Source organism: Castor canadensis, chromosome 19 (genome assembly GCF_047511655.1).
Source record: "Castor canadensis chromosome 19, mCasCan1.hap1v2, whole genome shotgun sequence".
Classification (NCBI taxonomy): domain Eukaryota; kingdom Metazoa; phylum Chordata; class Mammalia; order Rodentia; family Castoridae; genus Castor; species Castor canadensis.
The window spans coordinates 45,068,171-45,095,660 of NC_133404.1; the positions used below are offsets into that span (position 1 = coordinate 45,068,171).

At 45.8% G+C, this 27,490-nt stretch overlaps 1 protein-coding gene across 1 annotated transcript in view; it reads right to left on the minus strand.

Annotated features, from left to right (window-relative positions):
* Positions 1 to 27,204, minus strand: part of Abhd17c (abhydrolase domain containing 17C, depalmitoylase) — a 44,770-nt gene extending 17,566 nt beyond the window's left edge. The window contains exon 1 of the mRNA XM_074062043.1: positions 26,571 to 27,204. Within this exon, the coding sequence (XP_073918144.1) occupies positions 26,571 to 27,160 (590 nt within the window). The 5' untranslated portion in view covers positions 27,161 to 27,204. The remainder of the gene's footprint in view (positions 1 to 26,570) is intronic.
* Positions 27,205 to 27,490: the final 286 nt, after the last annotated feature.

A 27,490-nucleotide genomic window follows, 5' to 3' on the forward strand; every position in this document is an offset into this window, starting at 1 on the left:
CAGGTGTGCACACATGCCCAGGCTGGCCAGTGAGTCCTGGACCCTCCAACCAGAGTGACTGGTCAGGGTCAATCACAGAACCCAAGCCTGGTCCATCCAAGTCCTCCCCAGGGCATCTGCACCCTTTTCTGCTGGATCTGGGGCAAGACACATTTGTCACCACACAGAAAAGGCCTCTTGGGGTAAGCACAGAGAGGAGACAAACTGAGAATGAGAGAACGAGTGAACGAGCAAGCCTGCTGTACCTGGATGCCTCTGCCCTCTGCTTTGATCTGGTACAGTTGGATGGCTCTTTCTGGGTGAAAATCAACTTTTATAATAAGCAATGTGGAGTGCATGGTCATGACCTCAGTGGAGATTTGCAGCTAGCCCAGGAGGAAGAGCCAGCTTTGGAATCAGATGACTTGAGTCTGCGTCCCGGCTGTACCTTGCAGCAGGGATATGAACACTTGCAGTCCTGTGTCTCTGGCCCCTAGGACCGAAGGGAGTCAAGTGGGGAACAGGGAAAGTGCTAGGCACAGTGCAGACAGCCTTAATGCTTAAGTTAACGTCAGAACAACAACAGTGAACTAAGCTCTAAGCACCTTCCCTCACAGCCCCTTTTCCCCTCCCTCCCTTCTAGGCAGATGGTGGATTTAACCAAGACCCAGGAATAGCAACTAAGATGAAACCAGTGGGCATGCTGGCTGTGTTAGCCTCTCAGCCCGGGCCTGCACTGCCCAGCTCCTGACAGTTTGTTCTCTTAAATGAGCTCTACAAACATTCAAGTGGAAATGTGTCACTCTGCCAGGCACCCTGTGAGGAAGCCTGCTGCCCCTCCTGTTCTCCTGGGGCTGATCTCACTGCACGCCTGTCTGTGTTTTTCTTCCTCGTGCTCCCTACTCTTCATCCTGCTTCCAGAACCTTCCATCTCCCTCTTCACCCTACTTAAAAGCATAAAAAGTTCACAGCATCAATTATGGAAATGTCTCAAACCACAGATCAGGTACAAGAGGCCCTCAGAGAGCACATAGATGGACTGCTTTACTTTACAGATAAGGAAACTCCAGCTTTGAGTGAGCTACTGAGTTAACCCAGAGCCTGATTGTCAAGGCAATGTTGTAGTGTATCAGACCCAGAATACTGACTCAGATGAGAGAAGAACCATAAATCCTATGAATTACAACCAACTGGCAAACTTCAGCCATCCCCTCACCTCTGCTGCTGAGAGTCTGCCCTGCCCTGGTTCTAGGTCCCTCCCTCCCTAGGCTGCGGCACGGATGCTCAACTATTAAGTTACCATGGCACACTTCTAACTCATGACAAAGCAATCTGGACCTCGAACGTCAGGGCACACTGAGCCCTGCTGACATGAGAACTACCACCAAGTGAGCACTCCCTTCCCGGAGCACAGCCTCAGCAGGAAGAAGACAAAGTCCATAGGTGGATGGTGGTGGCAGTCACACAACAACATCAAGAGGCTCAGTGCACAGAACTGTGCATTTAAAAATGGTTACAATGGGGCTGGTAGAGTGGCTCAAGTAGTAGAACACCTGCCTAGCAAGTGCAAGGTACTGAGTTCAACCCCAGTACCACACATGCAAAAACAACCCAAAAATAAGCAAACAAACAAAAACAGGTGCTGGTGACTCACGCTTGCAATCCTGACTACTTGGGAGGCTGAGATTGGGAGGATTGAGGTTTGAGACCCCATCTCCAAAATAATCAGAGCAAAATAGACCAGAGGTGTGGCTCAATCAGTAGAGCACCTGCTTTGTAAGCGTGAAGCCCTGAGTTTAAACCCCAGAACCACCAAAAAAGAAAAAGGAAAAAAAAAAGCTGTGATGGCAAATTGTTAAATATATTTTACCATAATTTAAAAAGGGAAAAAAACCTTTTTAAAGGGTTTTTAAAGATGCATGTTCCCCTTCAACCTGCCTTGGATGAAGCATTTCCTTATCAGACAGAACAAAGGAAAACTCTAGCTCTCCTGAAGTCTAAATGAGATTTTACTGGGAAAGTAAAGATGATGGGTAGTACATAAAAGCAGGAACAAAGAATAAAATCTGTCTTTTATTGTAAATCTCTAAAATCCAAGGGCATTCAAATTTAACAGTAACATAAAAAAGATTTTATAGCCAGATGTGGTGGCTAATGCCTGTAGTCCCAGCTACCCAGGAACCTGAAGCAGGAGGATGACTTGAGCCCAGGAGTTCCAGACCAGCCTGGGCAACACAGGGAGACCATGACACAGAAAAAAAATAAAAGGATTATGAAAACACATGTGTCACTAATACTGTGTTCTTTACAAACCCTCAGGAAGTCAGGTGATGGTAACAAAGGTAGGCTCTTACAACAAATAAGTCTGTTCAGACATAATACTGACTTCCCTGCCATGAAGCCCCAGCCACTGCCTCTCCACCCTGCCTGGATTTTCAAAAGCCAGAAAGAAATCCCTCTTTGGGAAGGCACAACAGGCCCATCCTGTTCTCGGGGATGAAAGGCTCCCCAGAAGGTCTCAGGAGGCAGACGGCGCACCACGTGCAGACAGACACAGCCAAAGGGCCATTCAGCAGTGTCTTTTGCTTGGATGAAATGGCAACTGAACTCCAATTTCTATATTTGAAAGCTGAAGGGCAGCTGTCCTGAGGCCGGCAGCACCCTAATATTCCACACCCACCCACCTGTCAAGGCCACGGGGTTTGGGATTATCCATCCAGATCCATCTCCAAGGTCACCAGAGTGGACTGGGGCTGTGTGACTCAGAGCCCGGCCACAGAGCCCCATTTCCTCCCTCAAGTCAGCCCAAAATAAGGCCTTGAGGTAACTCCAAGTCACACATTAATGAAAATACTATGTAGTGTATAAACTTAATGAAGCAAATCCTCCAGCCTTATTGTAAACAGGAAGCTGTTACTGACCACTAAGAACACCGGGTATCATAACATTAATGATTAAACTATCCAGCTAACCACATTCCATATACTTCACCATAACCACTTAGGATATCCTTGTAACATAGTCTTTTGGAGTAAATGCAATAACCAGAGATGTGAAGCACAAATAAAACAGCATAGATGCTCTCATGGGCTCGATGTATGTGGAAACTGAAGAATCCACAAGCTTTTCACCTAAACTCCATGTGCCCACCCACACTTCCATGTCTTCCTTGCCCTGTGTGGTAATGGCTTTTCTCTATCAGGACGTAAAACATGGTGGGTCTTTCATGTTCAGCCATCTCAGAAATGAGAACTCCTATGAACTGTATGCCATGATGTCTCAGACAGCTACAGATCCAGAACCCTCCCCTATTCGGATTAGAAACACTTTCTTACTGCATAAAGGACAGAAGGACATCAAGATGCATTTATCTACACAGTACAGAGCCAAGTGGAAGGAAACTCCTGACCAAGTAAGCCAGCCAGCCAGAGGGACTGAAGGAAGGCAGAGCAGGCCACCAGAAGTAATTCTACTAACTATGGGTTAGGGGACATCAAGACCTGAGGGCAGTCCCAGGGCTGGGATTAGGAGGTGAAAATAAGGGCAGTGGTGTAGTTTAGTGGCAGAGCACCAGTCTAGCACACGAGGCCTGAGTTCTACCCCCTGCACTGTTCAAAATGAAAAAGAAAAAGGTTAAAACAAAGTGCCTGTTGGGGGGAAGAAGCATGGTGGGGTCAGATATCATTAGAGGCACCCCTAATTCACACATGCTCCTGGTGGGTCTGTCTCCCTTGTGTTCTGAGCACATGGAATTTGTTCTGTCCCTCTGAGCATGGCTTATCTGTAACTTCAATGTCTGCTCCTAGGTGATTTCTCTGACTTTCTTGCCCCAGTTTTCTGTGTGTGGTACTAGAGTTTTGAACTCAGGGCTTTGCACTTGCAAAAGCAGGCACTCACTAAGTAGGCACTCTAATGCTTGAGCCACACCTCCAGTTCACTTTGCTCTGGTTATTTTGCAGATTGGGCCTCACGAACTATTTGTCCAAACTGACCTCGAACTTCGGTACTCCTAATCTCAGCCTCCCAAGTAGCTAGGATTACAGGTGTGAGATACTGGTGCCCAGGTTTGCCCCAACTTTTAAGAAAACTCCAGCCATACTCCATACTACCTTCCCTGGCCTGTTGTCTCCCCATTCTCTCCACTCTCTTCTGCCTGACTTCAAGTCATTCTCTAAAACTCCACACAAGATACCAGTGTGTACTTTAACCCAGTGAACTTCCAAACTTCCTCAGCCCTAGATGTCCTCACTTTGTTACTTCCAATACATCTGACTCTCTGTGCCCCTTTACTGTGTCACTTGAGCTCCCATCAGAGTAAAGTAACTTAGAAAAGAAGACTCCCTACATCATTTTAAAGCTACAAGAAATTAGGTGTTTTTGCCCAAAACTTGAAAGAAATCAGCATGATATAAAATCTGTAAAGTATGAGCTAATGCCTTCCATAACACAGCTCCATTTATATGCATTTTTATCTTGAAATAACAACACATTTACACCCTCTGACATTACTGAAAATAGAGGGGAAACAATGTGCCCAAAATGTATATGAAAACATTAAGATTTCACATTTGCTGCTTCTTTGGTACAAAGCAAGATTTACGAGCCAGGTAATACATGTTCACAAAGTGGGTGTTAGTGTTTGAATCGAGTATCATGTAATAAATGTGTCAGTTGAGTTTTCCCCTCCTGGTTACATACCCGCTGAGGTCCTCAGGAACGAGAAACAGGGAGGCTGTGTGAGCCCTGGTTCACATGGCCAACACTCTTGTGATCCGTGCACTCTCGGGCTGGACACAGACTTTGGAAATCTATGCTTTTAGATAGCTGGTTTGATGCTTGGGAGGAGATGCCATTTGTTTCTAAAAACAGCCTCAGTTTTACTCAGACATTGGAAGGCCCTAAAGTTTTGTCTGCCTGGTTGGATGTACTAACAAAAGTGAAGTCAAGGACTCTGAGCTCACAAATTGTCAAGCCTGACTCTAATGTCCCATAAAAACACCTGCAGGCACTGACCTTGTGGGGGACAATAGCCTGTCTCCAGAAGAAGGGAAAGAATTAGGCCTGGCTGTTGTGTCCTCTGCCCCCCTCTCCACTACAATCCGTCACTTGCCTCACCCTCCTCCCAGGCCCAAAGGCTGGAGTAGGCCAGACCCTGGGTGTTATTCCCTGTGGACGGGGTCTCATCTCTGATTTTTGGAAGGCTCCTAGTGACTAGGAACTGTTATGGTTTGTACGTGAGCATGTCAAGATGGCTAAGTTCCTTCATAGCAGAGGCTTGCCCTCATTTGTTGTTAGGAGGTCCTTGGCATACAGCAGGAGAAACTCTACATCCCTTATCTCTAACCCTAACACACCCCTATCAGATAAATGCCTGTCCCCAAAGCTGAGCTGTTCTGCTCGGAGACAGTCTCACAGAACCACAGTGATGACTGGCTAAGGAAAGGTGGCATCAGTCACACTGCACACATAAAGATGTCACCTGGGCCCTTCCCATAAAGCCACGCTCACATTTGAAACTGATGAAGCACGAGAATCTTACTAGAAAACCCTAAACTCACAGTGCAGGAGCAACCACACCAAAGAACAGCACACATGTGCTAGAACGTCCCTGGAACATCCCTGGCCCCTTCAACCTCAGCCACGCACTCACAGCCCCCGCTGCATGCAGGTCTGAGAGGACCCTTTTCTGTCACGAACTCCTTTCTCTCCTCTGTCCTTTCTCTCACCCAATACTTTTCCAGTTATCTCAAGGAAGCTGTCTTTTTTTTTTGGAGAGAGACTGTTTATATCCAACTTAAGAAGAATGCAAAGCTATGACACTATTGCCAGTCAGAAGATGGAGAGTGGTTCAGAAAAATCCTGAGTATTCACAGCCTCCAGAAGAGGTGGCGATGGCACTTGCCCAAGAGTGCACTGGAGATACCTAGTGTCACCTGTCCAACTGCTAGATGGTCTGAATCTCTCACCCTAAATGTCTCAAGAAACCAGATACCCTAATACACACTCCTCTGGCTAACCACCTCGAATCTCCACTTAAATGTATTCAGCCATGCTACACCTAGCAGTCTCTCTCATGTGGGAGAAGAACTAAAGCTCCGTTGTTGAGAGATGTGGAAAACACACAGAGGTTGGGTCTCTCTAAGGAGAACTCATCATACCTACTAGAACACTGTCAAACAAGTTAATTACTTTACAGTTCAATTTATGCACTTATTCCTCTGTCATTGTCTACAAGATTAGAACAGCAATACTCAGACCTGTGCCAGACTTATTTCAACTCCTAGTACCAGGGCTGGGCGTGGCTCAAGCAGTACAGCACCTGAGTTCAAACCCCACTCCTACCAAAAAACAATCAACTCCTCTAACCAGACAACTACAGACACACTGAAAGAACAGATGATCTGAGGAAAACTACTACATGTGAAGAGTCAATGAAGTTTCAAAAGGGACCAATCTTTAGAATCAAAGTAAAGGGAAGCTAAGAGAATTCTTTGTCATACAAATGTTAAGAACAAGCGAAAAAGGAGCAATTACCAAGAAGGAAAATCCTTGACATTTTAGAAAAATAAACACAGAAAGGACTTTTCTAAACAAATCTTGAATCAAGGAGAAATCAGAACCACAATGACAGATAGCCCATATAAAAAATAATGATGACCAGGCATGGTGATGTGCTCCTGTGGTCCCTGCTAGGCAGAAGGCATAGGTGGGAAGATTGAGGTATGAGGCCAGTATCGGTAAAAAGTTAGCAAGACCCCATCTCAACAAACCAGCAAATTCAGGCATGGTGGTCCACACTTGTAATCCCAGATACACAATATAGGCAGGAGGATTATGGTCTGAGGCCAGCTCTCGGCCAAAAACTTGAGACCCTATCCAAAAAATAACTAAAGCAAAAAAGGACTGGGGGTATGACTCAAGTGGAAAAGCACCTGCCAACAAGCGCAATGTCCTGAGTTCAAACCCCAATACTGCCAAGAAAAAGAGATGAGAACACCAGGTTTTGAGAGCCAAAGATCTAATAACCATTATCGTCACCATCTGCATAACCAAAGCCATAATAACCCTAAACTAGAACATGAAATTCCTGCTTAAAAGACTGTAATATCCATACCTGCCAAGTGCACGAAACTTGAGTCTCCAACCACTCCACTCTGTGGAAGCCCAACATCCTCAAGGATGTCTGAGGAAAAAGACTTCAAATCCTGTCTACTCCCAGTCTGTTACCTCTCAAAAACCACAGAGGATATGTTCCGAATTTGAGGGTTTTTTGACGCAAGTTTTGCTGAGTTCAGCTGTATGCATTTTCCTATCCTCACCAGTCTGGAACCTGATAACCTGTAGTCCCTCACACCTTTGAATGAAACCATCCTGTAGATAAAATCTTATTGAACCCCTTGGTGACTCTGTGTCTGTCTCCTGTAATTCTTTGATGGTTTGACTCTGGTTTTCTGCAAGAAACTAGAGTTTAAGACCATAGTGACAGGGACTACACAGCTAAGATAAGGAAAGATAGCTTGGGGCAGGACTTAAAATAAAAACTGGCAGAGCAAAGGGATCACCCTGCTGTCTCCCACTGAAACCCACTACAAAGATTCCAGGAAAGAATTGGGAGGGGAAAACACTGTCTCTGATAAAACTAGGATGAGGAGGAGGGTAGGGGGTGGGGAAGAGAAGAAAGTACTCAGGATATCCACTGTCCACAGCCACCTAGGACTTTGCAACTCTGCCCAATACAGACACCAAAGCAAAGGAACAGGCCAGGTAGATGCACTTTTAAACCTCACTTGTGGCTCCATTTCACCTACAGTCTTGCTTTTATTTTTCCCTTATTGTAATTTATCTGCCTTTAAAGTATGCCTCATTATAGACAAGATATAAATCAGTCAGCAATCAAAAACTGCATAGAAAAACACCCAATTTCCATAGAAGAGATCTCGAGTCATTAATAAATTATCACACTGCTTATTTTCTGCTTAGGATGGAAAGGAAGTGCATAAGTTATTTCAGACCTACTTTATTACAAACTGTTGTACATCTGGGTACTTAAAAGGACCTATATCAGACAACTCTGAAATTCTGCTGTCTACAGCCAGGCTGGGGATTCTGCAGGGAAGGGCTCCTCACCCCACACTTGAGAATCTGGCCCTTAGCACAGTGCTCCAATGCGTCCTGAGTGCACAGAACGTGAAAATCCAGAAATTAGGACCTTTCACATGGTGTGAATATTATGACTTGGCTCAGTGAAGAGTTAAATTTGCTCAAAGTGTCTATCTAACTAAGAAACTCTGTTCTGTAAGTGTGTGGGGAACAGCTGACTTGGGGACTGTGCCTAGCTGCAGAGACAGGTTACCCCCATCCCTGGCTTTGAACATCCATCTAATCAAGATCATCTTGGCTGGCTTTCCTGCCTTCTGCTGGCTTTTCTCCCTCATCAGCCAGGAAGACGCTCCTCTGTTCCTGGAGACCAAGGTGAACAGTCGGCCTACAAGAAGTGGTGGGACCCAACTCACACTGGATACTATGAGTCCACACAGGGGAACCCTGGCTGGCTCTTAATACCTGCCTTCTCCAAAAGCATCCAATTTAAACATCTGCAACCACAGAGGGAAAAGCAAAGACCCAGGAGCCCAGGGAACTGAAGCCAGTGTGGGCACCTGTGCGAGGGAAGATGTGAATGAACAAACCATTTGGTCTTCTCCCTGTGTAGGGGCTCCCAGGCCCTACCTCAGAGAGCTGTGGTTCTGTGGACTGAGTAAGAGAAAATGCAGTGCCCGCCCCCAGCCCCAGCTCATGGTAGGTGGCGCAACAATGCTACCTCTTTTACCCCTGAATCCTCCTTCGCCCTGTGTGGGTCTCTATGCAACCAGCAATGTACTATTTCCACTTCTGCATTTTGTTGTTATTTAAACATATTTTAAGCATAATACATTTAATGCTTATTAGTATTTTACTTTGAAAATCATTTAGAATTAACTCTGGACTGAAGGTGTAGCTCAGTAGTGGAGCACTTGGCTGGCTTGCAAAAGGCTCTGGGTTCTATCCCTAGCACCACAAAAAAATAAGTAAATTAAATTAAATAATGTGAATTGTGCCTAAGGCCCAGGCACTGTCAAGGGACAGGCTACGCTGACCAGGAAACTTGAGCTCCCAGCTCACCTCGGCTGTGGGGGAACCATGGTGGCTCTGAGCTGTTAGACTAGTGAGAACAGATGCCATCAACTACATAGAACACCAGCCAGCCCTGCAGACTCCATCTGCCCAGGAAACCTGTACGATGTTGTTGTCACTGAATGAGCTTATAACATTCAAACATCCACCTTGACCCAGCATTTCACATTGTAAATGGTAAAGTGTCTCAGAGTCATTAGTGTGGATGGGTTGAGTCTGACCTTGAAGACTGCTAGGCAGGGCTTTGGGATCCCCACTGCTAAGCCTGGCTATAGCAGGTTGGCAGGATCCAGTGAGCACTGGCCCTAGCAATGTGACCCAGCCAGTTCCCTCACTGTTAGACCTCAAGTGAAGCTGGCTGGCTCTCAGTTTGAACAAAAGTCCAGGACAGTCTTACCCTAGGCAGCCACACAGGTGGGTTCAGGGTAACTCCAGGTATACCATCCACACAAACTGAGAAGTCACTGGTGACCCTTGGAGTTGCATGGTGAATCCATCACCAGCATGTGTAAGAGCCATGCAGTTCACAATGACAAAACATAAATGAAAAGATTCCTTTGTGCCCATTGCTGGACAAATGAATAAACACTTTGTACTTGTACCACACTTCCTTCGCAAAGAAGAAAATCCTACTGTTTGCAACAACAGACAGCCCTGGGTGTCAGGAAGGTGGCTTAGGGCAGGAAAGCAGGGTGGAACATCCACAGCTCCAAAGGGCTTCCCTACTTAACGTCATTATGCTTCATGTGATTCTCCTATCCAGGTCTCTAATGTGGAATTTAATTTTTTAAGCTAGCTTTGAAGATTTTCAAAATATTTACCTATATTAAATGCCTTCTTATAATTTTAAGCCACATGCTTTGCCCATCAATATCTCCTTGCCACTGGCCTTATTAATATTCCATCTTGATTTGTGGATGAGCGTCTCACTGTAATCACTGCAGATTAGCATATGGTGATTTGGAGGGCTGTGGTGTCATTGTGCTACTGTGGCTCCTTTCTGCTGGAACTGAGAAGGCAATTTTGATTTGTGAAGGGCAGAGCAGGGTCGAGGTGGGAATGATAAGTTTGTGACTCAGTCTGCAGGAGGCCCACTTGTCATTCATCCCTCATGAGCGGTGACCAGTGAGACACTGGTAGAAACAGCCATGCTACAGGAGTTTAAATCCAGAAGATGGGTTGATGGGTACCAGAGAGGACAGGGAACCAGTAATGAGTGACAGGAGGGTGAGGAGCAGTTTAATGACAGAATTTAATACTTTTACATAAATACTTTGCATATGACAACATGTCAAACAGAAAAGATGTGATACAGTGCACCCCCTCCCCCTCTCACCTCCCCCCCCACTGTCTGCTAAGGACCCAGATGGGGATGCCACCAGCCAGAAGTGCCACCGGGCCAACACCTGATTCAGGCATCCCATGAAACTGGGGACTGTTTTGCTACAAACATGTCAGGTTGCATGTAACGCACCTGAGTGAGGGGACAGGTAGGCTCCTGCTCTGGCTGCAACCATGACTGAGGGAAAAAAGGTTCAGCATCCAGTCCTGCTGCTTCCTTTTTCTCTTGTCAGCTTTTGATACTTTTATTTATTCATTGGCTGTATTTGTGATTTTAAGTCATATAAACTATTTTTGGTAGTACTGGTGTTTGAGCTCATGGCCTTGCACTTGCTAGGCAGGTGCTCTACCACTGAAGCCATGCCAGCACCCCTTTTTGCTTTAGACATTTTTCAGGTAAGGTCTCATGTTTTTACCCAGAGCCAGCTGTGATCCTCCTACTTCCACCCTCCATGTAGTTGGGATTGTGAGCACCACCACATCCAGTTACTGATTAATGAGTTCAGAGAAGAAGGCTGAACTGACAAAAGGTCTCACAAGAACTGGGGGCATTCAGCCTGCAAGAGGAAATGGCCAAGAAAGAGAAGAACATAATGAAATTGGCCCACACTTACTGATGCTCTGCTTCACATGACATTCCATGGAAAATTCACACGTGAAGAACATGCTACTATTCCCCTCTGGGGTTTTCAGGACAGCAGACTACACACAGCAGTGACAAGACGAAATGACCAACAAGAATTAGGACCAATGAAGCCTGGTGTGGTGGCTCATGCCTGTAATCCTAGCTACTCAGGAGGTGGAGATTGGGAGGACCAAGGTTCAAGGGTAGCCTGGGCAAACAGCAAGACCTCATCTCATCCAATAAAGGCAGGGTGTGGTGGTTCACACCTGTCATCCCAGTTATAGGAGAAGCATAAATAGGAGGATCACAGTCCAGGCCCACCCAGGCATAAAACATAGACCCTATTTGAAATTGAAAAATGAAGCAAGGGGGAAGGCATGAAGGAGGGGAGGGCAAGGTTCAAGTGGCAGAGAGACTGCCTAGCAAGCATGAGGCCCTGAGTTCAAACACTAACACTGTCAAAAAAGAAAAGAAAAGAAAAGAAAAACCCACTAAACTCTAGTAGGGAGGAAGGAGGAGGGACTTAGGGTTTTCTTTATTGTGGTGTCTTTCACAGAGATACCTAAAATGCTGTGGATGTGGCTCTGGCCCCTCTGCTGCCAGAGCCCTCTCACTTTAGGGTTAAATGGGACCTTTCATTTCTTAGAAATTATGTAGTTCATATGGACTAAGAACCCACACAGTAGAGAAGTTTCCAAGACTGTCTTACTCATCCCCATGGTCTTGAGACAGAAGTATGTCAGGTGCTAAGCCCAGAGGTCAGTGGACCCTTACAGAGAACTGCCCAGCAGCAGCTCCCGGGCAGCTGGTGAGGACAAACATCTTATACCTGGAGTGTGTGCGACTGCAGGAGGTCACCTTCAACACCAGCTCAAGCCTTGGAACACAGGAACCCCTTCTTTAGGGGTCACTCAAGTGAGGCACATTGCAGAGGCTCCATAAACAAATTACACTGATTTGTAAAGATTTCAACTCCCCATCTAAAAAGATCCAATTCAGCAGAAAAAACAAAGAACTTCCCCCACCCAAAAAAAAAAAAAAAAAAAAAACCTGGTCCTTCTTTAAATGATCAGGAGAAAAACATCACTCAGATTATTTAAAGTAGATTATCAAAACTCTCAAAACCAATTACAGGAATGTCAATAAGCAGAGTAGAAGAGTTAAAACTCACTTGCCCTAAAAAACAAACAAAAAACCCCAGGACACTGTGTGGGGGGGAGTAAATATAGAAAGACTGCATTGCTGGTCCACCTGGATACAATTGCTGTTTTCATACACTGACAAAAGCATTAGAGGGCAAAATACAAAAATGACTAAGAATAGCAACAAAGTAATTGAAGCAGCTGATACATTGCAAACACTTAAAAGTCCAAAGCAATACAGAGGACCTTACACTCACTAGTTAGCCACCTGGGCTGACTAAAATATTTATCCTCCCTAACCCTCCCTCTATTGATTTACCAAATAGGAACAATAGCATCTCCCCTACCTTTCCCACAGAACTGTCTTAGAAACAGTGCTCTGAAGAGTGCAAACCCCTTTAGAAGCACAGTGGCTGCTATTTTTCAAATCTTTGAGGACTATCTACTATTATGGGCTCTTTTCTTCTGCCTCCTCCCTTTACTTTCTAAAAACATGGTTTTTTAAAAAAATCAAACTTACATATAATTACCTTGAAAATACCCAGCTACTATGAATAACTACTAACATAATATAATCATGTCCCCATTTACAAAAGAGGAAATTGAAGCACAGAGACCAAGCAGCAGAGGAAGATTCAACCCAGGCAGCCTGGCTCCATTCTCCTTGCTCCTGACCTTTGCACCTGTGGGCCACCCACAATTACCAAGGTTTCTGTTCCCTAATCTTAGCCATATTCCAGAATCCACCAGATAAAACGCAGAAACACTCCATCCAGGCATTAAAGCAATCCAAGTAAGTCTCACCAAAAAGGATGAATTTCTTTTCTTCCTTCTTTCAGTTAATTTCCAAAGATTCAGGAGACATTTTATGTCCTCAGAATACTGGTAGACAACAGTACAGAATTTCAGAGGAGAAAGTCTCTCCAGGGGTATTCAAAGTCATCTTTAAAAATGCAAATTAAATATCTTTTGTGTGTATGCTGCAAAAGACTGTACCTAGTAGTTAACCCCACACCTGACATTGCCATCAGGCACTCAAACTTATTGAAAGATTAAAATTTTCTAAACATTTCATTACATGCTCAGATCCTACAATTCTGGGGGAAAGAAATACACTAAACAACAATATCAATCAAGCTTTTAATCAAGCAACCTTTTTCATAAAAATGAGAGTATACGGGCTGAGGTTGTAGCTCAAATGGTAAAGCACCTGCCTAGTAAGTGCAAGACTCTGAGTCCAATAATGCCAGGAAGAAAAAAAAATGAGTGTTCCTGGTGTGTTTATGGGGGGGGGGATTAAAACGCTATAAAAACCTATGAGCACTGAAAGCAAAACAAAGCACACATTGAAAATGATAAATAACAAGCAAAAATACATGTTCTGATATTTTCTTTCGGCACCCCAGGGTAAGCATTTTCCAGGATGTCCAGTCTCAAGCCTGCACCACCATACGGGAAATGACTAACATGGGCATATTGCCTGATTTTAGAACACAGGCTCCAAGGTCAAACCCTGGCTTTCTGTTTAACCTGATGTAACCCAGGGCAGGTCATTCTTCTTTCCTGGCCCCAGTTTCTGTGAAATGGACACAAACACTGTTTCTGCTGCACAGGTGTATGGTGATTAAATTTTGGGATGTGTGGAATGTGCTTAGCACAGAACAGGCATTGCCTAACTAGAGCTAGCATCCAGTGCACACCTCCCATCATAAGTGGAGTTAATGGAGCTCAAGACATCACTTGGCTGTGTATCTCAGTGGTTGGCTAGAAGCTCCTGGATCCCTAGGTCCAGCCTGGCTCTGATTGCTGCCTTCCACTAATTCTAGACAAAGGGTCACCTCCTGGAGTTCTGATCCATGGATGTTTTTTGGTGGCACTGGAGTTTGAACTCAGGACTTCACACTTGTGAGGCAAGTGCTCCATGACTTCAGTCACTGTTCTTGCTCTGGTTATTTCAGAGTCTTGCTTTTTGCCCAGGTTGGCCTGGACTTTGATACTCTTATTTCAGGGTTCCTGCTGTAGCTGGAATGAAAGGTTTACACTACCAGACCCCAGCTTTCTTCCACTGAAATGGAGGTGTCAAAAATATTTTTCCCCCCCAAGGCAGGTCTGGAACTCCAGTATTCCTGATCTCAGCCTTCCAAGTAGTTAGGACTATAGGTGTTAGTCACTGGTGCCCACCTGATCAACACATCTTTCTATTAACTAATCTATATATCCTTACAAGATTGATGTGGGAAAAAAATGGCCAAGACCCAGTGTCTTTCTTTGAGATCTGGCATTAAATCTATTTGCTGCCTCCCTTCCACCTGTCCTCACATTGCAACCCATACTCCAGTTGTGGTAAAACACAGTTTCCACAGTACAAAGAAAGCTTGCTCCACATCTGCTTATACCAGGCCTGAGTGCTGGCATGGATGGCAGAAAGATATTGTTAGGTGACTAGACAACCATAAGTTCAGTGTATATATACTCTTCTTTAAAAAAAAAAAAAAGCTGAGTGTGGTGGCTCACACCTGTAATTCCAGCTACTCTGGTGGAGACTGGGAGGGTGAAGGGTCAAGGCCAGCTGGGGCAAAATGTGAGTGAGACCCCATCTCAATCAATAAGCTGAGTGTGGTGGCCCATGCCTGTAATTGCAGGTGTGCAGGAGGCCACATATAGGAAGATTACAGTTTAAGGCTGGAGCCCAAGCAAAAACATGAGACCCTACCTGAAAAATAACTAACGCAAAAAAGGGCTTGGGGCATGGCTCAAGTGGTAGAGTACCTGCCTACCACGCACAAGGCCCAGAGTTCAAGCTCCAGTACCCCCACCCCAACACAAGCATTGCGTAACAGAGTGTGAGTGGAGCAGGAAAGGTACAAGAATGGCAGAATATTAGTAACTTAAACTGCAAATATGCAGTTTATTTCCCTACTTTTCTTTACTTTGCATATCATTTGAGATTTTCCATAATAGAGTTTTGTTTTTATCCATTTTTTTTTTCTTTTGGCAATACTAGGGTTTGAACTCAGGGCCTCACCCTTGCTAGGCAGGTGCTCTACTGCTTGAACCACTATCAGCCCTGAGTTTTACTTTAACATGGAGTACACAGGTTGCATAGATCAGAGGGGATGAAGCAATAGTCAGGTAGTCAGCAAAAATACAGATACAAAGCTTTCTTTTTAAGTTCTGCACTTTGTCCTTGTCAACTGACACTTAAATTACATGTGTATCTTTCAGTAACAACTATGGCCACTTTTCCCACATTGTCATTACAAACCGAGGACTGTGGCTGTTGACCTCAGGGTGCTGCACACACCAAGAAAGGCAAACTTCTCCTTTCTCCCCTGGATGGGCACTTTCGTCACTCTTCTTAAAATGGCCCCAGAAGGGTCAGGTTTGTCTTTAGAAAACAAGCTTTTATCATCTACAAGGACAGCCAGGTGTCTGGAGCATAGAACAGGAGGCTACAGTGAAGAACTCAGATGCCACCTGTGGCTCTGCCAGGCTGGGCTACACTTTCACACCAATCCTGAAGAAGGACCTTGGCAGGAAGCTGGGACAGCAACAGCCACCTGGTGGATGGCTACAAGGCCAAAACGAAGCTGATAAGACCCAGAATCTTAAGTGTGAAAAAGAAAGAGCACCAAATGCAACACTACCTTTCAGCACCTCCACCCAGGCTAACAACGCAGGAGACCTGTACTAGACTCTAAGAATAGGCACCTGTGTCTCTCTGCAAGGCAGTCAGGATCTTACAGAGGAGTCACTCAGTCAAGCCAACCACAGAACCAGGGGTCAGGAACTAGAACAGAGGCATAGTCAGAGTCGGGAGAGGAGGACCCAAGTCCACCTTGCTGACAAGGCTTTGCAAGGGAGGAGATTCCAGAGAACATCCCACAACCAGAGAAGGGCATCCCAGGTAATAAGTACAGAATAGCCAAAACATTTTTTTTTTCTTTCAGAAACATAGAGTCAGCAGTCTTTTATTCTACCAAGTAATTTTTAGAAAAGAGTTTAGGTGGAAGAGATGACTTCTAAGAGATTTAGATTCCAATTGCTTGGGAGTATTAATTAATTAACTTGGCTGCTCTTTAGTGAGTGTAAAGAAGAGAGTATAACTAAAAAATGAGAATGATTTTAGAAGATCCAGAAGCTTGCAGAAGTCCCCAGGAAACTCTTGTCCCACTTTCAGAGAGGAAACAGACAGCAAGAGGTATTTATGCAAATTAAGATGGTCTTCACCACAATTAATCCTGAAAAAGTAATTACAACTCATTACAGCTCTCTCACATTTTACATATCAAGAAACCCAAGTGCACTCTGGGTCACTCAGTGTGAGGGTTTTCAAAAATAATCTTGCAGAAGTCAGGAAGTTCACAGTAATGAAGACACTTCTAGCAAAACTGCAGTGCACCTGAGCAAGCAGAGCCTTCTATGGGAAAGCACATGCAAGCTGCCAGATGGAGAGAGGTTATAGGGAAATCAGCCTGATCATGGCTCCCCAGGCAGAGAAAGTGACCAGAGAATCATAACCCAGGCAGACAGAACCTGACACCAAAGCGCTCTCTCCAAGAGAGAAAGAGACCAGTCATTCAGTCATTCACAGGAGCAGCTGACCCTACAACACTGATTCCTGAAAGAAACACTGACCAAAGACACCCCAGAAGAAGAGTGGACTGAACAGAGCTCTAGTGAGGTGGCTTCAGCAAGGATGGGGGCATAGAAGTCTTCCAAGTTTGTTTTTGGTTTAACTACATCCCTTCTTTGAAGGGACAATTACCAAATTTATCTCTAGACTGGATCTCACTCCTGAACCCCAGACTTATACTCAGCTGCTTCATCTACATCTCCACCTAAAGGGTAATGTGCATCTCACACTCCACAAATCCAACCCCACACTTCTGATCTATGCCCTGCCCCCAGTGCTGAGCCACTCCCAGCCCTGCCCATCTCAATTGATAGAAACTACAGCTTTTCCAATACTAAAGCTTTAAAACACACCTGGAATCTGAGCATTTCTCACTACCACTGCTGCCACCACTTTAGTGCAAGCCGCCATCATTTCTTGCCTAAAGTACTGCAGCGACATCCTAACTGGCCTCCTTTCTTTCAGACCACAAGCTCCCAGGAGCTTCAGGAGTTAGAGACTCTGCACATCCATGGCAGCCCAACCCCTCCTATCCCTCTCTTGTAGGTTTATTTTTAGCTTCATATGTTCCTAATCTATTTTTCTGGGGCTTTCTTGAAATGTTTAGTAGAAAAAAACTAATTTATTTCAATTCACTTTATAATGGCATGTTCATTTTTTAAACTTACTTATTTTATCAAGCCTAGCTACGTAATAAAAAACTGTTTTTAGAAGCGTTAGCATGTAAATAGCCCTTTACTAATAGGTATGTTAAAACTGAAATGGTATAGGTTTTACAAAGCTATGAGGACAGTGAGAAACACCACAGCAACCCCACACAGAGAACCCAAAACATCCTTGTGTTACTATGACAACCAGGCAAACAAAATTATTTAAATTAAGCCAGTACACACAAATTTTGTTCTTGCACGGTGACCCCATTGCACAGGGTTTAGCTCACTCCATGACAACCACCAAAAATGGTTTTGGGTAAGTTGGAATTCTCTTCTGATTACCGACGATAATAACAAGGCTCTAGCTAGCAGAGGTATAGTTAAAGTCTAGAGACTCACTCTAGATTATTCTGAATGCAGACTTACTTTATACCCTTTCCTCCACCCTCCAACGCACACACACAGAGGAACTGCCCACATTTCATTGTGACCATGAAAAAATGTAAAATGAAGGAATAAATGAATAATCAGAATTGGGGGTTCTTTGTGCTCCTTTTCCTTTGAAAATTTCAGCAGTGCTCTGCCAACAAGAAATCTTGGGCTGGGCTCTTCCCAGGGGTTCAGCAAGCAACTGATACACAACAGTTAACTGTTGGACTGAGTTCTGAACTTGAATGACCCAGACTTCCTGGAAACAGAGGTCTCTAATTTCACCATGGTGCCAGGGTCCTTAAAAGAATCGATAGTGTGGAAGTTATCAATGAGCTGCATTACACAGTCCTGAAGACTCTGAGGCATTATGGGAACATTCATAGTTTAAAAGGAAACGTGTCATTCAGGTCCCTTGGTCAAGAAAAGGGCAAGTTAATTCTGTCTGCTGAGACGGTCCCAGTGGTAAAGGACACCCAGAATGTCCCAATGGGTGCAGAGGAGATAAGGTGTCACCTTCCCATCTTGCTACTCTCCAACTCTGCCCAAAGAAGTCTCTGGCTGCTGCTCCATTCCTAAGAGCACAGCACAGCAGAGGACAGCAGAGGAAGCAGAAGCACAGTGATTTCCAAAGTAATTGCAGGTGTTGGATTACAGGTAAGGTTTCCTCCCCTTTAAAGATCTCCTTTGGGGGTATAAACACCTTGGTAAATGAAGTGCTATCAGATTTACAGCACTAATGCATACCACTCCCCAAAGCTCTTGGGGCCTCAGCAACAAATCCAAAAGCCTCCTTCCTCTTAGCTGCAACCTCTACTTCCACAGACAGTGGGAAAAGAAGCAATGTCTAACACTCCCTGACCTCCAAGTCTGGTTTCGCCATGGTCTGAGCATCTGGTTACTATAGCTCTGAGGATTCTATCAGTTAACCCTAAACAACAGGACCCCATTTTTATGCCCTCAGTGTGGAAGGCATGGAGTTAAGCTCCTGACATGAGGCAGTTACAACAAGTATTATTACCACTGTTGCGTTACCATCATCATTTTACCATTACCATTGAACTGACATTATTATTAATCCCATTAATCAATGTTATAACGGAGGCTGGGTATCACGCAATAATAAACAGCACAGGTAGGACCTAAGCCCAGGTCTGCTGGACTCAAATCTGTGCCCTTACCCACAAAACACCTGACCAGAAAGCTCAGAGCCCTGGGGAACATTCCTCCCTGGGTTACCCTTGAGACAACCTTGCCTGTGTTACTCTACACAAGAGCTGGAAACCAGTTCCAGCTGCAAATCTTCTAAATGAACAAAGAAATCATTAAACACAGCAGGCATCTTTGATCAAGCCACACAGACATCCACATGCACTGTGCAGTTTCAGACATGGTCCTTACCTCGTGTTCCTGAACCCAAGGTTTAGTCCATCCTCCCTGTCCCACAGGCTGTTCAGAAACACATCCACACCACAGACCACTTCCACCAGCCCCTAGGTGTGCAGCACATGCATGGGAGAGCAACCACAAGGGGAGAGCCCCATTTTCTTATAGCTTTTCACTCTGGGCTCACATGGGGTGCTCACACATGGTCACAAAAGGGCGATGACGTCGACATTCTACTGACCTGGTTTAAGGAATAATTGTGGTCTATTCTGGAAGGCCGAGACTCTCCTGTCAAAAGAAACTAACCCTGTGTCAACATGGGCAGAACAGAGAGCAGAGGCGGTTCCATGCTGCCCTCCAACCCTTCAGAGGAGGATGTGACACAAGGCACAGAAGGCCAGCTGAGTGGAGCCATATGGACATGCTCATGGCCCCTACTTAGGACTACCCCATCCTGTGGCCCCCAGGAAGACCATGTTTCTTTTGACTGCGTTAGCTCCCCCTGCAACAGTGTTAAGAGGTAGTTAGGCCCAGGTAGCTTGATCCTCATGCATGGACTAAGCATTCCCTAGAAGTGGTTCATTATAAAGACTGGGAAGTCTACCCTTCACCCCCACTCCTTATTTCCCTCTCTCACCCTTCCTTCCATTCTTCAGCCCTGTGAAGAATAGCATCAAGGCGCCATCTTGGAAGTCAAGACAGGGTACTCACTAGACACATCTGGACTTCCCAGACTCCAGAACTGTGAGGAACACATTTCTGTTCTCTGTAAATTACCTCCCCTAAGGTACTCTGTTATAGCAGCACAAATGGACAAAGACAGTAATACATGAATTGTGGAAGTACTGCAGTTAGAACTAATTTCCCTAATCCAAAAGGTTTCCTTTGTCTAACTTTTGTAAATTCTAGCTTTTAGACAAAATTAGGAAACCTGTTATTTAAATCAATCCTACAAAAAAGACATTCTCGTATCCAAATAATGATCTCCCAGTTATGTCAGTGTTGAGATTTTAGGTTTCTGTACATAAGGCTTCTTATAGTGGAGCAGACTTACAGTTGCAATATGAGACTACAGAGGGGAATGCTGTGACCAAAAAAAGAACACCACAATCCCTAAAACCCAACTTTGGAGTCTTCATGGGATTATCACTGCTGAATTGAGTAGAGAAGGTGCTAAGTTTGGAGCAGGATGAGAAGTCAAAGCAGTGGAAGGAAGCAAGGGTTCTTAGAGGTAAATCTGGGGAAGCACAGGCCACATAGTGTCAACCACTTCTGCTTCCACCCACATGCACTGCACCCTGAGAATTTTAAGACTAAATTCTAGTCTGAGGGTTCAAGAGTACCCTAACTAAAAAACAATGTGCTTAAGAAGACCTATTCACACAGAAAATGGAATTGTCAGCTCTTTTGTAACTGGATTACTGAAGAAAAATACCGTCCTCAGAACAGAACCAAAAAGGGTGAGTGTCAGTGGGGTGACAGCAAGAGAAAGCCTCCAGTACTGCTGGGGGCAGCCTGCAGGGTGAGCCAGGTAAAAAAGCTTGCAAAGCTAGAGAAGGGCCCTGAGAGACCACCCAAACACACTTCCCTACTTAATTTTTAACAGTGTGTTCTTAAGAGTCACCTTCTTCCTAGTGGGACATTCTCACATTCACTCCAACACTTACAGCTGAACATCCAGAGACACAAGTTCTACATCTGTACATTCAACCAGCAAGGATTGAAAATGTATGAAAAATAAAAAATACATCTGTACTGAATGTGTACAGATGTTTTCCTTGACATTATTCCCTCAAAAACACAGTGTAACAGCTATCTGCACAGCATATTACATTGTATCAGGTATTACTGTGATCTAGACATGATTTAAAGCATACAGGAGGATAAGTGTAGGTTATATGCAAACACCATACTACACTCTATTACAGAATTGAGCATCTGTGGATTTTGGTATCCACGGGGCACTGGAGACAATCTCCCGGCAGATACCAAGAGGCAACTGTGTTTCCTTTCTACAAATATCATAAGTTAAACAGTAGCCATAACATGTTCTTCTAGTCCCTGATCAAAGCAGGTAGAAATCCCAGGCTTTTTTCCTTTAATGGTACCATAGTATTCACTCTGAGAAAACTGAGAACAAAGAAGTTATGTTACTAATTTCACCAAACCCAGGAAAGGCCAGCTTTGCTTCTCCTAGGAGAATTTCTGAAAGTGGCAACTCTATAAACACTACAGCAGGTGCCTTTAGAGGACCTACCACAGAGGCTGTGCCACTACGGCTGTCGTTTAACAGTGACACAGCCTATGGGTCACAGACATGAAAGTCGTAAAGAAGCAAAACAAAGGTATGTACTCAAAATGCGTTCAAAATCTATTCTGTGTGTGCGTGTGTGCGCGCACACACACGAAAAGAAAAGGAAGTGAGATGCCAGTGGCTCACACCTGTAATCTAGCTATTCGTGAAGCTGAGATTGGGGGATTTTGGTTCTGGGCCAGCCCAGGCAAAAATGTTTGCAAGACCCCATTTCAATGGAAAAGCGCTGGGCATGGTGGAATGAGCCTGAAATTCCAGAGATGATGGGAAGCCTAAAACAGGAAGACTGTGGTGCAGGCCTGCCTAGGCAAAATCTCCCAACTAACTAAGCAAGAAGGGCTGGAGGTGTGGCTTATGTGGTAGAGCATCGGTCAAGGAAGCCCAAGATCCTGAGTTCAAATCCCAGTGCCAGCATTAAAAGAAACAGCTTGGAAATAAACAGCTTCAGTGTCTGAAACATGCAGAACATGAATAAGTGTGCAAACAAGTGGGTAGTGAATGAAATATGAAGTCACTTGTGATTTATTGTGTGTACCTAGCACAAGCCCATTATTAATACTCGCTCTGCATTTGCTTTCTCTGCCTATGTTTCCAAATGCTTCTCTCCCCGTCTTTGTCACCACATCAAACAGGACAGAAGATAACTTCTGCAGATGACATTGGTAAATAATCACTAACAAATCGATTCACAAATGCCAGCTCTTCTGTTTCTCAGATTAAAACGCTTCAGATAAAATACTCTCTTTGTACTTTACTCCTCATTGTTGGGATTACCTGCTCGTTTGGGTTTGTACTTTCAAATCAGCTCGACTCACACCCATCAGAGTCACAGCCCCATTTATACAGTCTACAACTGCTCAGGTCCAAGAGGCTCTGTCTCCTGGAAGGATGAATGGCCTGGAGGCTGAACCCACTTACTCTCACCTTAGCCCATACAGATTAACCTCTTTACTTTCCCAACTCAGGGCACGACACAGGACTCCAATCAGGCATCCTTGATTTATACAGCATCCTTTCCACAGACACCAACAACTGGTTCCAATCTATGCCTTCGATTGCCTATAAGTCACAGCGTACTCACAAAGCCCATCAGTAGACAAATACAAAACATGTCAACGTGTGCTCTTGGTCACGCTTATGTTCAGTTGTTCCTCCTTATTATTCTACACTGACTTTCTTCATCCATGCTTGGTCTGCACCCTTCCTGGCTCCTTCAAAACCAACCTCTCTTCTAAATTCTTTTCAGTAGTTTTTCAAATCTTTCAAATAGTCAACTATTGGTCAAATAGTAAATCACCTTTCTTGGCTCCTGAAATCCTTATTCAGGTTACTTGCACACTATTCCTTTGCCTTTATCCCTGCAGGTGAGGTCAGCACACTGGGAATATTAGTTCCAAGCCCTCTGTTAAGGGCTGAGCTCACTACAGCAGGCACATGAGCCAGTACAGTCACACAAGTGAGTAAAAGCAGAGGAGAAATATGAATTAAGGGTTATTACTAGTCTTTTGTTCAATATAGACACTCCAATATCACACCAACACCAATATAATATAGACAAAGTAAATCAGACCTTAATCCAATACATACAAACCCCTTTTTGGCTATGGTTGTATCAACAAATATTAAACTCTGGAGGCAAAATAAGATATAACTCTTTGCAACTTAGGAAAAATTGAATAAATCCCATTTATTGATGGGGCACCCATTGAGTGCAAGTCACTGAGCAAATATTTACTGAGAGTCTATTATTTGAAGGCATTTTCCCAATAGCTGGGAATAGAGAAGGCAGAGGCACTGTCTCAAGGAATGTTCAGGTTAGTGGGGTACAGTTAAATAACAGGTACAGCAATACCACAATAAGTGCAAGCCAGGTACACAGGTGTATTAGTCATTTTTCATTGCTGTGGCAAGTACCTGAAAAAACAACTTATGGGAGGAATGATTTATTTTGGCTCACAGTTTCAGAGGGTTCAGCCCAAGGTCAGCTGGCTCTACTGCTGTTAGGCCTGTGATGAGGCAGAAATGTCATGGCAGACAGGCATGGCAGAGGAAAGCGGCTCACCTCATGTCAGCCAGGAAGCAGAGAGAGGAAGAGACTGACAAGATATAGCCTTCAAAGGCATGCCCCCTGAGACTCAATTCCGCCAATTGGGCCTCACCTTCCAGTTTCCACCACCGCCCAACAGTCCATTCAATTATGACTCCATCAGTAGATTGATCCATTGATGAGGTCAGAGTCTTCAGAATCCAATGACTTGGGCCTCCAAGTAGAATACTGCACTGGGGACCAAGGGACAGCACAGGAGCATTTGAGGGATATTTCAGATCCAAACCACAACTAAGAAAACAAAGGGTCCCCCAATACCACTAGGATGCAGTCAGGATCGATGTTCTCAGCATAGAAGGACATATTCAAAAGGCCAGATGTAAGTAGAGGAAGGATGGCAAGGTACTGCACAGCACTGACATGGACAATTTGCTGTCCTCCTGGGGGAACAGGCTAAGGACAGGGACAGAGATGAAACAGGACAAGGCAAGCTCTCCAACCAGCCTTCTGGGCAAAGTGGCTAACCAAGAGGTCAGAGAAGAGAAAGACCCACCCAGGAGGTCAGAAAAGAGAAAGATTTCCCTACACACACAGACACACACACATATCAAAGAAGGGAAAGACCTTCCCAGAAGATATTGAAATGGGGAGGGTGTGTTCTGACTCAACAACAGAACAGGTACATGGGGTGGAAGATGCTCCTCTCCCATGGCAATGACCTGAGCAGAGCTATAACAGATGGAGAACAGTTCCAGGTACAGCTACAGAACAAGAGAGCAAAGGCTGACAAGGTGGGTAAGGGGCTTCAGAATCAGGGAACACCTAAGTTGGTCGAATAGCCCAGACACCTAAATGTGCTTCTGAGAACTATGACACATGTCACCATGTGGTGCAGGAGAAAAGTTCTACACTATAAGTCAGAGAGACCAGATGCTGGTTGGCCATGACGCTGTCCTTCCATCAAATGAGGTGGGGGACAGCAGTATCCAGCAGGAGCTGGGAAACACATTTAACAACTCACATCTTTTTTCCTCCTTCTTTTTTAAGAGAAATAAAACAACACATTCTGCTGTATGAATTGGCCACTGAAAAAAAAATGTTTTGTGAAACATTTGCTTCAGATATTCAGCCACAAGTGAGTATGAGTTTGAGTGCTCCATCAAGATGTAAAACATTTTAACATTATGTCTAAAAAGTGTGAAAAGCCCAGGTCAAGACTATTTGTAAGGTTCTTCAAATCCTAAGACTCTTATTTAGCCACTAAATTCTACCCAATTTTAGATAGTTCTAGTATAAGTCATGAGCAATGTTTAGAATTATCTTCAGAGAATTAAAAATGTAATATTATCAAAAACAGTGCCTTTTAATTCACCTAACTATGATACAAGTCTGCAGGAAATAAGTATGCTGCACATACGTGTTAACACAGACACACCCATATCCAGGATAAAGGGTTAGCCTTGTGAAAGGCTTTCATTATAATAGACAGGCCCACATAGGAACAATGTTTCACAGATAATCTTATATAATATTTACTTAATGCTTCACTTTTAAAAATAATGCCAACCTTATTTTCAATACTTTTATGGTAATTTACCACTATGGTAAATTCCAGATTGTGTATGTGACACATACTTTTGAAATCCTTTCCTGGCACAGGTGTCTTTTAACTACTTGTGGATTCGGACCCAACACATTAGCATATGATACATCCTCATCTGCCTAAACCATCTTCCAAATGAGGACATGCCCTTCAGGACTTTGGGAAACATGAACAAGTACTTCCCTGTTGGACAAGCCATTTTCCCAGACGGGCAAAGGGGTAATTTATGAACATGTATATAAACACAAATAGAATCAAAGCCATTAACATCGGTCCTATGCAAGAGCTGAGCAAACAGAAATTAGATAAAAACTACACAAAGGTCCACACAACAGTCGTGCTTATTCTGGGGACTTTCCTCTATAGAAATCCAATCTCATTACAGATGTGACCACAAGCATTTTCACCATCACTGCTCTCAGGTAGGTGAGAAGGTACACAGATATCAAAACTGGAGCACAAAAAGGTGACCTAACTAGTCAGCCCACTTACCAGACTTTTGTCTAAGTTCACGACAAAACTCCAGTTTTCTGTTTGCTTGTTTTACCTGGGCTAGCTCCTCAACCATGCCTCCCATCTGTGCCTGGCAGGTAAAAGGGCCTGGATAAATACTTCCTAGTCCTATAAATGCTAATTCAAGGTCAAGAGATTCCCCAACCTGTAACACTCGAACTCATCCTGGTCTGTTACTGGAGCTCTGTGCAGGTACCAGGCTCCCTTCTGGCCCACACAGTGCCAGCGCCTCTGCCACCTCCACCCCCAAGAAGCAAACTCCCCATAACATCTGAACCTCCAGCTGCCTTCAAGGCGGCCCAGACATTGTCCGCTGCACTTTACAACCCGAAAGTCTTTCAGAGGTCATCCTGATAGCCCGTGCTTTCACAGGAAAGGAAACCGGACTAGATACCTGTGTCCGGCCCAAGGTCACACTAGATAGCTGGTCCGCCTCTAGGGACCAGCTCCTACAAACTAAATCCGAACTGAGTTGTTTGTTTCTGTCCGGTACTTAAACACTCCACGGTGCCACGTGCGGTGACCAGAGCCACAAAAGATACAGTCGGACCCGGCAGCTCCCGGGTCTGAGCTCTCCCGCACTCTGCGGGGTTTTTGCAGAGGGTGGGGGCGGGCCAGCGGCTCTGCGCTCGACCTTGGCCGGGGTGTGGTGGGGGGACCGGGGCCCTGTCCCCGCAGGCCACCCTGGAGACCCCCCAACCCGCCTGCCTACAGCGGCCCGCCGGGCTCACCGGGTGCGCAGCGCCTGCCACGCGGCGTCGATGTCGGCGTAGAGGTTCTTCTCCGAGGGCTTGCCCGAGCTGACGCCGTAGCCCGAGTAATCGTAGGAGAAGATGTTGCAGTTGATGCGCGAGCCGAGGCCGATGTAGAAGCTGCACATCTGGCCCAGGTCCACGGCGTTGCCGTGCGAGAAGAGCAGCGTGTAGCGGCTGGAGGGCGCGCAGCGCACGAACATGCAGCCAAGCCGGTTGTCCCGGGCGGTGCGCGAGAAGAAGACCTCGACGGCGTCCAGCTCGCGCTGCGAGTACTGCCAGTCCGCGCGCTCGCTCAGGTGCAGGCTGCACGCGCCGGGCCCCGCGCCCTCCTCCGGCGGCTGCGGCGCGGGCTGGGCCGCGGCTGGGGCCGGGGCCGGGGCCGGGGCCGGGGCCGGGGCCGGGGTGGGCGCGGGACCGCGCTGCTCGGGCGCCAGCACGGTGTAGGTGGGCTCGGGAGGCAGAAAGGCCAGCTTGGCGGCGATGCGGCTTGGGCAGGGCGGGCAGCAGAAGAGCCAGCACAGCTCGCCCAGCGAGAAGCCGTTCATCCTGGGGCCTGGCTCGGGCATCGGGGCGGCTGGGCCCGCCGCCGGCGGCCCGGCTGGCTGGCTGGCCGGGTGGGGAGGGGAGGGGGCGGGCGGGCGCAGCGCGAGCGCCGAGGCCGGCGGCGGGGCGGGGCGAGGCGGGGCCAGCGGGAGGGTCAGCGGCGGCCCCGCGGCCCGGGCGCGGCGCGAGCGGCCGGGGCCCGCGCGCGGCACACAAAGCCCGCGGCGGCAGCCATGCCGGCTCCTGCGCGCCGCCCTTCGCGCTCGTGCCGCCCCGCTCCGCTCCGCACGCCAGCCGCCACTTCCGGGTTGCGGGGGCGCGAGGCGCGGGCACCTACGGCCTGAGGCGCGCGT